The 17,007-nt window shown below is 39.7% G+C and overlaps 1 protein-coding gene across 4 annotated transcripts in view; it reads left to right on the top strand.

Moving 5' to 3' along the window:
* Positions 1-2,129: 2,129 nt before the first annotated feature.
* BORCS5 (BLOC-1 related complex subunit 5) overlaps positions 2,130-17,007 on the top strand; it is a 96,917-nt gene continuing 82,039 nt past the window's right edge. Inside the window, exons 1-2 of one of the 4 annotated variants that reach the window (XM_027035582.2) lie at positions 2,130-2,221; positions 5,079-5,222. In XM_027035582.2, the coding sequence (XP_026891383.1) occupies position 2,221; positions 5,079-5,222 (145 nt within the window). In that variant the 5' untranslated portion in view covers positions 2,130-2,220. Of the gene's footprint in view, positions 2,731-5,078; positions 5,223-17,007 lie in introns of all 4 variants that reach the window. The other 3 variants (XM_053225842.1, XM_015061709.3, XM_053225843.1) reach the window with 3 other exon arrangements.

The raw sequence follows: 17,007 nt of genomic DNA on the forward strand, positions 1-17,007 counted from the left end.
GAAAAAAAGAATGAAAAGGAATGAAGAAAGTGCTTATGGGACTTTGGGGCACCATCAAGAGAAACAATGTATATATCATTGGAGTCCCAGGAAAAGAAAAGAGGAGGAAAGGGGGTAGAAAGTTTATTTAAAGAAATAATGGTTGAGAACTTCCTGAACTTGGGGAGAAATTTGTATATCCAAGATTATGAAGCTAATAGGTCAACCCAAAATTTCAATCCAAAACAATCTTCTCCAAGACATACTATAATTAAAACTATCTAAAATAAAAGACAAAGATAATTTGTTTTAAGTTTATTTTTGAAGAGAGCGAGTGTGCACGGGTGCATGCAAACAGGAGAGGGGAAGGGGCAGAGAGAGACAGAGAATCCCAAGCAGGCTCCACACTGTCAGCATAGCGCCTGATGTGGGGCTTGAACCTATGAAACTGTGAGATCATGACCCGAGCTGAAACCAAGAGTTGGATGCTCAAATACCTAAGCCACCCATGTACCCCGACAAAGATAATTTTAAAAGCAGAAAGAGAAACACATTTTCTCTCATATAAGGGAACCCCTATAAGGTGAGATTTTTCAGCAGCAACCTTGCAGGCCAGGAGAGAATAGGATGATATATTTGTTCATTCATCAGTTGAGAATGTTTAGAATGTTGAGAATGAACCTTAGAATGAAGCATTCATCCAATGGGAAGCATAAAAAGCACCACCACATCAGGGTGAATTAGGGCATGGAACACAAGATAAATATAGTCTGACGTGGAAAGGGGGCAAAAAGAGCCAGAATGAGTTGTACTCTCCCCTTTTTCCTTCTCTTTTGCCCACCCCCAAAGAGGGCAAACCTGGGAGAGGAGTCAGGGGCTCTCCAGAAAGGAATGATCCCATCAGCTTGATGGTTTATGTAAACCTCAAGACTACAGTCAAACACCACCTCCTAGGAGCCTACTTGACCTTTCAGGCAGTTTTTAGTTCTTTCTTCATATTCCCACCAAATACTGAATTTACATTCATTTATACTTTTCTCAGAGTATTGCAATGGTGAGTAGAGGAAAAAGCATGATTTTGAAATCAGACAGTCCTAAATCCTGGTTCTACCATTTACTACCTGGTGACCGTGAGGAAGGTACCTGTTTGTGGGCCTCAGGGTTGCTATGAAAGTTCGATGAGGTAACATAGGGGAAATGTCTATGATACTGTAGAATAGAAGGGACTTAATCATACAGTTCATTTGGCATTCCTTCTGAGGTTATATTTATAAATGTAAAATGCTAGGACATTTGCTTGAAATTTCATGAAGGAAATTATATAAAATTAATTGTAAAATTCTGAGAACCACAAAACCACCCAACTCCTTGGTGGCATTGCATTGCTAGGTCTCAGTTCTTGATCTGCCCAATCTTACAGTTTCTATTTTGCATCTCTTGTACTCCTCCCCCACCTTTGCTAGTTTTGGAATGGCCTGTGGATAATTGTCAAGGTTCCCAGAAAATGCCTAGATTATAGGGGCATCCATTTTCCTCTGAGGATACATACACACACACACCCCCTAACATGTGAATCAGTATTTTTTTAAAACATTTAAAAAATGTTTTTATTTTTGAGACAGACAGAGCACAAGTGGGAGAGGGGCAGAGAGAGAGATGGAGACACAGAATGGAAGCAGGCTCCAGGCTCTGAGCTGTCAGCACAGAAACTGATGCGGAGGTCAGAACTCATGAGCTGTGAGGTCATGACCTGAGCTGAAGTGGGATGCTTAAAGCACTGAGTCACCCAGGTGCCCTGAATCAGTATTTTCAATTTCTTCATTTATCTCTCATTTCCATCTCTTTCCTTCACCGTCTATATTTTTTCTATGGTTGTCCACGGCCAAACTCCTACCTTCTGGAACTGAAACAGGAGCTTTGCATCCAGACAGTTGTGAATTCTAACCCTAAAACAAACAATCCCCACGCCGCATTTTATAAAGTTCTAACAATAAAGTGCCACTAGCTGGGTGATGCTTAAAGGCAACGCATCATTACAATAGAGAAGGCCTTGCTCTTTGGGGGCGTTGGTTCTGGCTTTGAGGCGGTGGAGCCCTTTAAGGGTGATTACACTCTCCCCGCCCTCCCCGGGGCGGGGGCGTGGTCGCGGGGGGGTTGGCCTCCAACCCGGAACTGACGGCCGCGCGCAGCCGGCGCGGCCAATCCGCGTCCCGGAAGGAGCGAGCTTGCGGCGCTGGAGCGAGTGAGTGAAAGCGGCGCCGCCCGCCGGCCGCTGGCGCGGCTGAAGCTGGGCGCCCTCCACCTCTTTCCTTAGGGTCCCCCAAAGAGAGCGGGCAAACACCGTGCATCCGCGCTACGCCTCTTGGCGCGTCGGTTCCCCAAATAGGGCCTCCCATCCCCCAACGCCAGCGCACCTGAGTGGGCTGGGCGCGTCATCTCCACAAGTCGGCCCTGCAGCGGCGCCCACATTTGGTGTAGCATCCCCTGTCCCAGTCCCCGGCCCCTGCCCGGTCGTCCCGCCACCGGAGCGGTGACCGCCTGGCCCGCCGTTCTTCCGCTGCCACCGCTGCCGCCACCATGGGCAGTGAGCAGAGCTCCGAGGTCGAGAGCCGACCCAACGATCTGAACTCCTCAGGTCGGTGTCCTAACTTCCACCCTCCTCCAGCCGGCCCTGTCTGCTTGCGGAGGGGGCTGCCTCCCAACCTAGTGGGGACTGGGACCGTGGACACGAACGCACAGAGAGCCCTCACCGTACGTTTTTCTTGAAAAAGAGAAAAAAGTCACCGTCTGTCCTAGCCGTCATTCCCCTGATGGGAGTGCCTGTGACTGCAAGCTAAGTCAGCTTGTGCGCCCATGCCCATAATTTATTGTCAAAACAGCTGTTTCTCCCAGCTCTGCCTCCTCTTTAAAAGACGACCTAATTAACTTTTGGCGTTAGTACTCATGCCTGACACCGTGAGATTTGGCTCACACGGGATGGATCAGAGACAGAATCTCTAAGAACATGTTCCTTTTCAGAAGGGATGTGTGACAGGTCTGCAATCGTTTTGAACCCTTGGGTGCAAACATCTCCAGAAACTGCATTTTCTCTTAAGAAGGGGGTCGCGACTCGCTTTCTATTATCATGGGGGTTGGCCAGCACCGCACGCTCTGGTGTTTTTCTCTATTCTTCCCCCGTTCGTAATTTTAAGGTTTCTCCCAGCGTTTGAAATAGGATCGGAAGGATTATTGTGCTAGAAATATAGTAAGCAGTCAATAATAAAATAGTTGATAATTAAGGATTCTATGCTCTGTTGTTGTCGTTGTTAGCGACAAACCCTAGCACAATTGGCTCTGCTTGAGTTGCTAATCCAAATTGGATTCAATCTGGAGCCTAAATATAACATATTAGTTTCAGGTGTACAGTCTAATGATTAGATAGTTGTATATATTATGAAATTTTAAACAATATTTTACACTTGCAGAGAGGTGTAGATACACTAAGAATCCACAACTGTCGTTTATTCCTGGTAGGATCTGTAATTCAGAAATGTAGACGCTGACAGAGAGTCCACACTGAAGTGTGTCCTTCAAGACTGGTTCAGGTCCTCATTTGGGGGGCTGGATTGGGACACATTTCAATGGTGAACAGCATCTACTAGCTTTGCTACATTCTTCTATTTCCTTGGAAGACCCAGCACATCTGATCTGTTAATAGCAAACACAGTAATAGTTGTTACCCTTTATTTTCTTGCCCCTGTGTCAGGCCGGAAGCATATTTGAGGGGAAGAAGCATGGCATCTTAAAAAATCTGCTTGCTCACCTACTAACTAGCCAACAGCATGAGCTCTAACCAATACTATAGCATACTAACCAATAGCATAGCTTAGAATCTGCCCGATTCCCCTGGGCTAAGTGGTTTGCATACATTTATATTTAATCCTCACAGCGGCCCCATTTTACAGGCAAGGTGATAGAGGTTAGCTAGAATCTAGTGAAATCTGTTTTCCACTGGGGTCTGGGGAAGAAGAAATCAATTTGTAGTAGGGAAGATTTCTGACTTGGGATTTGTGAAATGTGAAGTAAATTAGCAAAAGGAGTTAAGAGATACTTCTTGAAGAGCAGTAAAAGTAGCAGAGATTCTACAAGAGAGAATGCCAAGCAACAGGAGACTCTAGCCTCTAGGAGGCGGGGCAGTTCTGTGGCCTTCCTGCATCAACCTTTGAGACATAAGTATGATGAGCCCACAAATACTACCTTCTAGAGGGTAAACCACTTTAAAGGTTTATTCTTGCTCTAACCAGGAGGATATTGAGCAGAGGGAGGTATCTTGGTCTAGGAAGTTGTTGGTAGTTTGAATCAGTTCCTCCAAATGGTTTGCTTTCTTGCAACATACCTGAAATTGGCCTGCCTCTCTTAACGGTCCCACAAATTTCTGAATTTGGCCTCAGCCTAGAATGGACTTCCTGTTTATTTCTATTCTTCTTAGACTACTGCCCGTAATTGTAAGGGTCAGGGGGCTGGTGCCTCAGGAATAGACCCATCTCATATAGGGTTGAGAACCAGGGTTTTTTTTGTTTGTTTGTTTTTGTTTTTGTTTTTTCCCCATGGATAGGATCTATTAAATATACCTGGCTTGCTGTGAACTGGTCTGGCCACCAGTTCTGCAAACCTCAGTTTCACAGGGATGGGCCGTGGATACCAACACCCCATAGACCTCCAATTCCTATCCCAATTCTTTTTCTAGCACTATTGACTTTGGGCAGTTCACAACCAAATCTTGTATGCTCATTTCCTCATTGGTAAGATAGGGACAATGTCAGGAAGATCAAAGAAGTAAAAATTAAAAACATGATCTACCTTATATTTTTATGTGCTGAATAATAAGATATTTTTAATTACAAAAGCAATTTCATGCATGTTATAGGTTCCTATAATGCTTTTTTTTTTTTAGTAGAAAATACAGATCCCCTATGATTTATCTCCCCTTTTCCAGCCTCCACTGCAGGATGACTACAGTTGGCATTTTTTTGTGTAAAAATATTCTTTTTAATGACTGTACTTTAGTGAGACAGAGGGGGCTAACATGCAGCTCGTGAGCAGTGTAACTTTATTTTCAGTGACTCCTTCTCCAGCTAAGCATAGAGCCAAGATGGACGATATCGTGGTTGTAGCTCCAGGCTCCCAGCCCTCACGGAATGTCAGTAACGATCCCGATGTCATCAAACTGCAAGAGATTCCGACCTTCCAGCCACTTTTGAAAGGTAAGCACTTGGGTTTTGTCTTATCTGGACTTGCTGGAAAGGTTTGCACAGCCGCATTACTCTCCCCAGAGGGTGTGTGCCTTCCTCGTCTACTTTGGGCCTTTGCTTAAACGGCATCTTCTTGGTGAAGCCTTCCTTGACTGCCCTATTTAGAATTGCAGCCCTTTTTGCTGCTTTTCTCTGTAGTTTTTAATCACCATTGATCTAATGTATAGTTTACTTATTTACTGTCTGTTTCCTTGTTAGAATGTGGGAGGAAGTTTCTGTGTTTTGTGTGTTGTTGAATTGTAGAGCCTGGTATAAAGCAGGGACTGAGTAAATGAATGAATGAATGATGCTGGAGTTGGCCTTTACCTGTTACATTTCTACAAAAAGATTTTCACTCCTTTTTTTAAAGTTTTATTTATTTAAGGAATCTCTACACCTCATGCTCAAACCCACAACCCTGAGATCAAGAGTTGCATGCTCTTATGACTGAGCCAGCCAGGTGCCCCAAAGATTTTCATCCTTATCTGTGGCCTGGACTTTGTTATCTTTGACTAGCTTAGATCCATAGAGAAAGTCTCCATAATCGTTGGTACACTTAAAATTAATTTTGGCAACTGTTTTGTATGAGAGGAGAGGGTATGCATGAGAGGATTAGCATATATTGATTACTGTATACTGAGGTAGAGTTACCTTTTAGTATGAATTTTATTATTCATTTGATAATTTCATTATATATTTTTATTTTATGTTAATAAATTTCTTTTCACACCTATTAAGTAGTGGCAGTGATTTTCTATTAACTGAACAGGGTTTCTACTATAAGAATCCCTCTTTCTGTCTCTGTATTCCTCCCAAAGATTAGGAAATATAAATGAACATAAGGTCCTGGTGTGCTTAAGCTGGTACAATATAACCTAAAACATCTTACATTTATAGAGCTATTTCTTTTAGAAGATACCCCCCCTTCACACACGCACACAAACACCTGCCATCCATTTAATTCTTACATCGTTAAATATGTTAGAATGATTTGTGTCAGATCAGACAGCTGGCAGATAGAGAGGTTGAACTTGAACCTTCATCACTGATTTCAGATACTAGTTACACTGTTCTACACTCTACTTACAAAACAAAAATAAAAACAAATAGTGCTTTATCGAACCATGTATCATCTCATTGTTCCCAGTACGTCATCTGCTTTACGGGTAAGGAAATGCAAGCTTTTGATCTTTTCCCACAGGCCTCAGTGTTGGACTTTGGGAAACTCTTTGGTTCTTCCATGAAACAACACGTTACATCCTGCTACCCATCTTAACAGTTTTTATTTTGAGAGAGAACATGATTCTTCAAAGCCATTAATAAACATTAATAAAATTTCCATCTCCACATGTCCTCATTCAATCAGATTAAAAGACAAATCAGATTTAATTTAGCTGTAGAAACATAGAGGTGGACACTTGTATTCTATACTCCAGCACTTCCAGATATGCATGTGGTCACGCTTTCATGCTTCTGCTTCCTGTTAAATATGTCCAAAGTCTTCCAAAGTCTTCTAGTCCTGGCTGAGGCCTTATGGGACCAGTATTTGTCCCCACTTTAGGGAGATACCAAAAAGAAGCAAAAACAGAACCAAAAAAACTCCCAGAATTTTGAGATATACTTAATGATTTTCTGGGATAGTGTTTCTAAGCATTTGAAATGATTCTTATTTTATGATAGTAAATTGCCTAGAAGGGGAAGCATCTAGGAGAAGGCTTGGTGTTAAGGGAAACTAACCTTAGATTTAAACTTTTTTTTTTTAAGTTTTTATTTATTTATTTTGAGGGAGACAGAGAGGGAGAGCAGGGAGAGGCAGAGAGAGAGAGGGAGATGGAGAATCCCAAGCAGGCTTCATGCTTATAGCACAAAGCACAACTTGGGGCTCAATCCAGGAGATCATGACTTGAGCCGAAATCTAGAGTCGGACTCTCTACCAACTGAGCCACCCAGGCGCCCCTCCCAGTGATGATTTTAAATCTGAGGTTAGGGGTGCCTGGGTGGCTCAGTTGGTTGAGTGTGTGATTCTTGGCCTTTGCTCAGATCATGATCTCACTCACGATTTCATGAGCTCAAGCCCTGTGTGGGGCTCTGTGCTGACAGTGCAGAACCTGTTTGGGATTCTCTGTCTCCCTCTCTGTGTCTCCCCCTGCCCTGCTCACGCTGGCTCTGTCTCTCTCAAAATAAATAAACTCAAAAAAATTTTTTAAATAAAATAAACTCATCACTGGAACCCTAAAAGTGAATAATGACTGTAGTCCAGTTAATGCCATGTAGCTGGACTTGGTTGCATTGATACCGGATTTAAATGGGGCCTTGGCTACCAGCTAGCTATGTTGCCCTGGCTTTGTTTTTCACCTCTTTGAACCTTGGTTGTTGAGAACATTGAGAATAGGTATGGGAGAGAAGAAAGCTGGTGGGGGGCAGGGTACAGTTAAGAGGTGATTTGGGATTTGGCTAAGGAAGGTGGAGAAATCACTTGAGAAGGACGGCGTGAAAATAAAAATGTCAACATGTGGCAGGGGCCAGACTTCAGGGAACAAAAAAAAGCCAGCAAGCATTTAAGGAAACGCTCCCATTTCACTTGTGAAGAAGAAACATCTTAGTGATTAGAAGAGACGGGCAAAGGAGACAGTTGGGTGAAAATAAGAAGGATAATTACGATAATAATAGTAGCTAACCCCTCCCCTCCCTCCTGTACCTCTGCAAGATATTATTTTCTTTCCATTTTATAGATTAAAACACTGAGACTCAGAGAGTGTGAGTTCATTGCCTAAAGTCACACGGCTATAAGTTATAGCCCATCTCGAGATGGCATCAGGACATGGAGTTTTCAGCTGTTTTGTACATGGAATGAGACTGTTTCCAATTCTAGCAAAGCCAATTAGAAAGATCACTGGGCTGTAAAAGACAACGGGGTGATGGTTGTGAGGCCGCTTGGATTTCTGGGGCAGCGTACAGAGCCTCCCGCTTTGCCGTTGCTCTGCCTGGTAATTTAAAGCTCTGCCGCCTGCCTGCTGGGCTGCTGGAGGGCCACTCATCACTGTCGCCTTTATACTCTACTCTCTTTTTTCGCCCTTTACTGCTTTCAGGATGAGGCTATTTCTCAAAGTAGTAGAAAGGCCACACAGTGAGGGCTGTACCCCCCAGGTTTGATTTCAGAAAGCTTTTCATGCAAGTTAATCACAGTTTATTCTTTCAAAACAATATATTCAAGTATTACACAGAGTTCACTATTGTTCCGTAATGTCATGTGATGTAATGCTAATGCTGGTGGGTGATCTGCAGAGGCAGTGGCTGGGCGAGTTTGGGGCTATTCGGATGACTGAGGTAATGTTTGCATTTTTAATAAGCAAGCAGATTCTTTCTTTGGCCTTAACCCTTTTGGATAGATATAGCAGAGTATAATTTATGCTCTATACTGGTGCCAAATATCTGTTCCTCTTTTTATCTAAGCGAGAAGAATGTCTGTTTTTCGTAGCAGTCTCTGAATTAGCAATTTATCTTGAAGTGTAAAACATTTACTAGAAAATGAAAAATTAAGAAATTACAAGTAGCAAAAAATGGCCACAACAAGACACAAAAGCAAAATGTAGATTTGATGCAAATGATATTCCCGGGGTTAAAAAAAAAAACCCCTATAAATCTCTTACTTAACATTCAACACTTATATTTTTTAATGAATTGCATAATTTTATGTCAATCTACAGAAACGAAGTATTCATAAGAGAAATGCAAAGTTGACATTTTATGTATAAAAGTTATATAATCATTCTGTTCATGCCTGAAGATGAATATATGCATACACACGTACACGTGCTTGGGCATGTATGCACATATGACATTCTTTACAACTGACCTATCATTTTTGTTACTGACCTTGGATACAACATAAGATTGTCTTGCTGCCTAAAGAAGGGACTGTCCTTGTTACCAGCAAGGAAGGTCAGATAAATACAGTGTAGATACTTAAGTGAGACGAAGCAAGTTTGTTGGGAGTTACGCATTTGTTTGTTAAGAACATGATTTCTGTGAAGTCGATTTTGACAGTTAAGAGCCTGGGGCTTTTCTTGGTGGAGCAAAATCTCCTGGAACAGCGGTGAAGGCTCTCAAATCACATGGAACATTGAGAATTAGTGCATGAGGTTGAAGCTGGGAGAGAATGAATCAATGGGAAATGGTAGTAAGGAGAAAGTGAGGGAGCTACATTTCAAATGATCAGTTTATTAACATCTTTCTCACCCACTCATCTGTTAGCCAGACAAATAGAATAAAGGTAGAGAGTCTTGGCGTTTATCAGACACTTGTCTCTGCCAGCCGTCAGACCTTATCTCTGTTTTAGAAAATGGAAGAGGATAAGAGACTGGCTCTTAGAGCTTAGTCTTTTCTGAATGACTTAAAGGTGACCTCTGAGCCCAAGGTTGATCCTAAGAGTCTGTTCTCTCCTGAATACCGTATTTGAAAAGTTGATAACTTATTCCTGATTACCGTGTGGATTATTTGTGTATGTTAACCTTTTAAACATTGCTGTTAACCAGCAAAGCGTTAGTCTTACGCAAGAGCTGGAAGTACGAGGCGAATGATCGCTTTAAACCAGTTGCGAGAGCAAAGCCATTTTGCAAGAGCAGCCTCACTTTTTTCCTCACTTCAGTGAATGTACACGGGCATCCATTCTTGTTTCTTTCCATCAAATCTCAGAGAAGGTATGTCGATGCCTTTCTCTGAAACTTAATGCTTTTCCATTTCCCTTTTTTCTACACTTCTTGGGACTTTGCTTCTGTACTCTCCTTGTCTTTAGCATCCAGCTTAGTGAACCTCTTTCCTCTTATGTGGATGTGTAGATCTTTCCATCTTTTTTTTTTTTTTTTTTTTGAGAGAGAGGCGTGCACAGGGGAGGGGCAGAGACAGAGGGAGAGAGAGAATCCCAAGCAGGTTCCACACTGACAGCACGGATCCCAATGTGGGGCTCCATCTCATGAACCATGAGATCGTGACCTGAGCCAAAAATCGAGTCAGAAGCTTAACTGACTGAGCCACCCAGGCAACCCTAGATCTTCCCATCTTTTATTTTATTTATTTATTTTTTAAATGTTTTAGTTAGTTTTGAGAGAGTGGAGGTTGGGGAGGGACAGAGAGAAAGGGACAGAGGGTCTGAAGTGGGCTCTTCATTGACAGCAGTGAGCCCGACACGGGGCTTGAACCCACACACCATAAGATCATGACCTGCATTGAAGTTAGACTCTTGACCAACTGAGCTACCCAAGCACCCCTGATGATATTTAATTAGTTAGTTCTACCACTTAAAAAGAAGTGTTAAAATCTCCAGCTGTGATTGTGTTTGTCTATGCCTTTTATTCTGTCTGTATTTTTGATGTCTGTTATTAGGCATGCACACGTCGATGTTTATTATATTGACCCTTTTATTATTATGAAGTTGTCCTTGTATAGAAGGCACTATTTCCTATCTTGAAATCTATTTTGTCTTATGTTAATATAGCCACTCCAGCCTTTTCACACTTATTGTTTGCATAGTATATATTTTTTTCCATTCTTTCTTTTTGTTTTTATGTATTCGTGTCTTTAAAGTGCATCTCTTGCCGACAGCATACAGTTGGGTCTTATTTCTGTTCCTGTGTTGGCAGTCTGTCTTTAACCGGGTGTAAATTGATGTGGTTGGATTTAGGTCTACCATTTGTTCTTCATTTTCTATTTGTGGTCTCCTTTTGGTTCCTTTACTTTCCTGACTTTTTCAAGATCAACTAAATTTTTGTAGTATTCCATTTTAAGTCCTCTATTAGCTTTTTTAGTTGTATTCTTATGCATTATTTTTTTAGTGGTTGCTGTACGGATTATAATACACAATTTTTTAAAGATTTTATTTTTTATTTTTACTTTTTAAATACTTATTTATTTATTTTTAAGTTGATTTGTTTATTTGAGACTTAGACACAGAGACAGCACACATGGGGAGGGGCAGAGAGAGAGAGAGTGAGAATCCCCAGCAAGCTCTGTACTGCCAGCCCAGAGCCTGCTGTGGGGTTCAAATCCACAAAACCGTGAGATCATGACCTGAGCCGAAACCAAGAGTCAGACGCTTAACCAACTGAGCCACCAAGGTGCCCCTAAAGATTTTATTTTTAGATGATTTCTACACCCAACGTAAGACTCGAAGTTACAACCCTGAGATCAAGAATCACACTCTCCACCGACTTGGCCGACCAGGCGCCCCCATTGTACACATCTTTAACATCGTAGTTCACACAGAGTTAATATTGTACACATAAAATGTAAGAACTTTTCAGTGGTATGGTTCCATTTACCCCACTTCTCTGTGCTATAGTTATCATACTGGTACATCTCCATATACTAGGAATCCCATGTGGTGTTTATATATATTATTTATTTTTTTATATATTATTTATATATATATTTATAAATTATATATTTATATATAAATTAAATATATGTTTATTATTTACAAAACTTATGTATTACTGTATTATGTTATATAATTATATACATTATAACAATTTATATTTTATTTTTTATTACTTATTTTTTTTTTTTTGAAATTTACATCCACATTAGCATATAGTACAACAATGATTTCAGGAGGAGATTTCTTAGTGCCCCTTACCCATTTAGCCCATACCCCCTGCCACAACCCCTCCAGTAACCTTGTTTGTTCTCCATATTTATGAGTCTGTTCTGTTTTGTTCCCCTCCCTGTTTTATATTATTTTTGTTTTCCTTTCCTTATGTTCATCTGTTTTGTCTCTTAAAGCCCTCATGAGTGAAGTCATATGATTTTTGTCTTTCTCTGACTAATTTCACTTAGCACAATACCCTCTAGTTCCGTCCACGTAGTTGCAAATGGCAAGATTTCATTCTTTCTGATTGTCGAGTAATACTCCATTATATATATATATATATATATACATATACATGCGTATATGTATATATATATATATACACATATATATGTATATACATACACACACACACACACACACACACACACACCCTACCTCTTCTTTATCCATTCATCCATCGATGGACATTTGGTCTCTTTCCATGCTTTGGCTATTGTTGATCGTGCTGCTATAAACATGGGAGTGCATGTGTCCCTTCGAAACAGCACAGCTGTATCCCGTGGATAAATGCCTAATAGGGCAATTGCTGGGTCATAGGGTAGTTCTATTTTTAGTTTTTTGAGGAACATCTATACTGTTTTCCAGAGTGGCTGCACCAGCTTGCATTCCCAATAGTTTATATTTATTTTAAATGATTATATATCTTCCAAAGAAATTAAGAGAAGAAAGAACTACATATAGAATACAATGTTATGCCTCCCCACATATTTACCATTTCCAGAATTCTTAATCCCTTTCTGTAGATTCAGGTTTCTATGTGATGTCATTTATTTTTAGTCTGAAGACCTTCTTGTAGCATTTCTTGTAGTGCAGATCAGCTGGAAGCAGATTCTTTCTGTTTTTATTTATGTGAAGATGTCAGTTTTTGCCCAGGTTCACTATAAAATTTTTACCCCCTTTTTTGGTAAGTTTTTAAGGAGATATTATGGAATTTTGTGAAATCTCATTTCTCAACACACTTTCCTTCACCGGTTATAATATCCATTACTGTTTCTTGTTTGAATTAATTACACAGAGACGGTTGCCAAATAGTGATTTTTCTACCTTTACCATTCCTTCTACATTTATTAGTTTGTATTCCACTGTTAGGAAGAGCTTTCTCTTCTCTCCATTTATTTATTTAAGTCCATGCAGAATGGTGAATTCTTATTTTATTCAATGAGTTATAATCTGTTACAGTCACTATTTTCAATCTCAAAATGCTTCAAATTTAGGAGCACATGGCTAGTTCAGTCGGTGGAGTGTGCAACTCTTGGTCTTAGGGTTGTGGATTTAAGCCCCATGTTGGGTGTAGATACTACTTAAAAAAATCTAATCTTGAAAAAAATGCTCCAAATTGAGACAGTTGGAACCCTGTCAGTCTAGTTTACTTTGTCCTTTTGACATATTCTCATTATTCTTTGAGCATGTTTTTATTTTCTGGCATGATATAATGTTCCAGACTTTTCTTGGTCTTCCCTGGCTCCAGCACTAGAGTCAGGCATTTCTCCGGGAATCTTGATTCTTTTAGTGGAGAGTGGTATTTAGAAGCTACTCTTGGGCCTTCTCAGTGGATTTAGCAAGGAAATAGATATGTGTGTATATACATAATACACACATTTATACTTATATGTATTTTTATATTTATCTGTATATATTGAATATACTGAGTTCATACTGACATGTTCTAAATGTTCTTTGATCTATAGGTTTATTGTTTTCATCAAATATTTTGGCCATTATTTCTTCCAGTGTTTTTCTGCACCCCCCTTCCTTTTTGGGGACTCCATTTTCTGTGTTATGCTGTCTCACAGGTCACTAATGCACCTCTCAGTTTTGTTTTTTGGTTTTTTTTTGGTCTTTCTCCTTTCTGTCCGTAGTTTGGATAATTTTATTGCTTTGTTTTTGTCTTTCTCCTTTCTGTTCTTAGTTTGGATAATTTTATTGCTTTGTTTCCAGATTTAGGGTTTTTTTTGTTTTTTGTTTTTGTCATGTCTATACTGTTCTTAATCCCATTCAATGTATTTTTAATTTTAGATAATTGTATTTTTCAGCTTTAGATATACCTCCCTTTTAATAAAGTCTTCATGTCTTTGCTTATCATGCCTATGTTTTCCTATACTTTTTGAACATGTAGGGTACATTTATAATTTATAATTTTAATTCTTGACTGCTAGTCTATCATTTTTGGATCTGTTTTTTATTAAATGAAGTTTCTCAGTATTACAAGTCATATTCTCCTGCTTCTTTGCATTCCTGGAAATTTCTTCACTGTATGCCAAACATTGTATATTTCGTATGTTTCTGGGTGCTAGGGTTTGTTTTATTCCTTTAAAGTATATTAGACTTTGTTCTGGCGTAAAGTTAAGTTACTTATAATCAGTTTGACCCTTTCTGACCTGCCTTTATGTTCTGTGAAGGTTTATCCAGAGCAGCCTTTAGTCTAGTTTAACTGAGCCTCACTTCTAAGGCACTACCCTTCTGAGTGCTTTACCTGTGGCCCATGTGTTACGAAGTCTCACTACTCACGCAAGTGGGAATGCAAACTGCCCTCAGTCCCGTGAGAATTTCAGACATTGTTTGGCCTATGGCTTTCCTGCAGTTCTTTCTCCAGCCTGGTGGAATTTTACCGCAAATTCATAACTTGGTGTAAACCAGAGACTCAGGGTGCCCTGTGCAGTTCCGCAGACTGCTCTCTTACTGAGCCCTCCCCTCCCCCATATTATTTTGTGTACCTTCTGATACCTCTGTCTCTCCAAACTCCACGTTCTCTTTCTTCAACTCACTGAGGCCACTGGGCTCTTTATGGATGTCTCCCCCCACCCCCCGCTTGGAAAATGTTTTTCAGTAATAAACTGGGGAAATGATAGGACTTGCTTGTTTTCCTTCTCTCAAGGATCAAAGCCTGTTAGAGAATATCTGAAAAGAGTGTGTCATATATTTGGTCTGGTTCCTAGTTGTTTATGACTGGAAGGCATAATAGCAATTAATCTTTCATTGGCAGAAGCAGAAATCCTCAAAAAAATGCTTTTTAATCTTTATTTTTCTGTCCATTACCACTTCTTTCATTTTAAACGCCTCATGCCAACAGCCTTCGATTACTACCTTGGTTTATTTCTGCAGTATACAATTGACTCTTGAACAATGCGGGTGTCAGGGGCCTGGATCTCCCTGCAGTTGAAAATCTGTGTATTACTTTTGACTCCCTCACCCCAAACTTAACTGCTAGTAGCATATTGTTTACCAGAAGCCCTACTGGTAACATAAACTGTCGATATATTGTATGTTATATATATTATATACTGTATCCTTACAAAAAAGTCAGCTGGAGAAAAGAAAATTTACGAAGAAAGTCATAAGGAAGAAGAAATACATTTACAGTACTGTATCGTATTTGTTGAAAAAAATCCGAGTGTTAGTAGACCTGCGCAGTTCAAACCTGTGTTGTTCAAGGGCCAATTGTAATGGTAAACATTGGTGCTCCTGGTGGTGTTCCAGCTAGTGGAGATACAAAGAATATAAGACACAGCTGCTGTCCCTTAGGAGCTTACAGTTTGGTGAGTGATTAAGATAGGTAAGGAACTTACAGTAACGTAGCATGGGTCATATTGGCCATATGGCCAAAAGATCAGTCATGTGTAGAGAAGAGAATCATTAATTCTCTTCTACAAGGGAAATAACAGTCGAGTAGGGCTTTGAGGGATAGAAGGTAGCCACATGGAGAGGATGGGGTCAGGGAGTGGATTCATGGTTTAAGGGATCATCCATATAATCAAAAAGTTATAATTAAAAGATGCCAAAATACTTCTTGACGAAAATTATATCTGGGATGCGCTGCTTTGATTTTCTTGTATTACTCTACATACCCATATGTATGCAGGTTAAAATCTGATTTTAATTTTAAGCCATATTAGACATTAACTTACTGGAATAATTAACTGTATACTATTATTCATTCTTTCGTGTTTCTTTAAGCTTTTAATTTGTGTTATATTATTAATTTAAAAAAATATGCATGGTTTACTTTAGTACCCAAGGATATATCTTTCTAAGCAATATCATTTCCTGGCTAAGCTAGCCAATTACTCCTAGAATATGACAATAAAGATAAATGTATTTTTTTAAATATATTTCTTTTTAAGGCTCTGTTTTGTTAGTAGTTTTTGCTACATAACATCTTAGAAACATTCCAAGGCTGAATAGTATAAAATTCTGTTAGTCATCTTCAATTTTTCTACTTTTCCAAAAATAACATAAAAAATTCTATTTTTAAAACATTAGCATTTGAGACTGAAATGTTTATTTAGGAAAGCCAACGTTCTAAAGGTGTTCCGAGAATTAAAAAAGAAATTCCTTTTCCCCCACCCCCAAATTTTAAGTGATTATTAGAAAGATTAATGCTAATTTTATATTATTTGGAATTGTTAATAGATAAGGCTTTTTCATCCTGGGCAAAAGTGAAAGTCATGTACTCTTTTTAGAATTGTGATGTTTCATGTATTATTCACTTAACTAAATTCATTGAGCTGTTGCTGTTTGTCAGATATTTTAGGCTAGAGATACAAAAAAAAACATTATTCCTTCCTATGAACAGCTCACAGTCTTGTGAGGGAAACTATATTCTTAACAGGTCATTGTGATTCAGCATGATAAGTGCTTATAAATGTAATGCATTAGAGAACCTACAGGATGGAACAACTTATTCTGAGAGAGGCAGGAATGGTTGACTAGAATCAGAACAATTGAGAAGAATTTATATGTGTGCTCTTGGTATTAATTACTTCCAAAGTTTTATTATGCCTAAAAAGCCATGTGGAGAAACTTACTTTGTTTTATTTTTTACATTTAGATGGAACATGCGAGCAGGGGAGAGGGAGAGAACCTTAAGCAGGCTGCACACTCACTGCAGAGTCCAACAGGGGCTCAATCCCACCATCCTGGGATCACGACCTGAACCAAAATCAAAAGTCAGTTTCTCAACCAACTGAGCCACCCAGGTGCCTAGAAACTTTTTTAAAAAAAATACTGACTTTAGGGCCCCAGACTCAGAATCTGATTTATTAGTAAGTTCAGTTGTAAGACATCTGTGTGTTAAACTAGCATTCCAAGGGATTCACTTTGGAAAACACT

This window comes from Acinonyx jubatus, chromosome B4 (genome assembly GCF_027475565.1).
Source record: "Acinonyx jubatus isolate Ajub_Pintada_27869175 chromosome B4, VMU_Ajub_asm_v1.0, whole genome shotgun sequence".
Lineage (NCBI taxonomy): Eukaryota > Metazoa > Chordata > Mammalia > Carnivora > Felidae > Acinonyx > Acinonyx jubatus.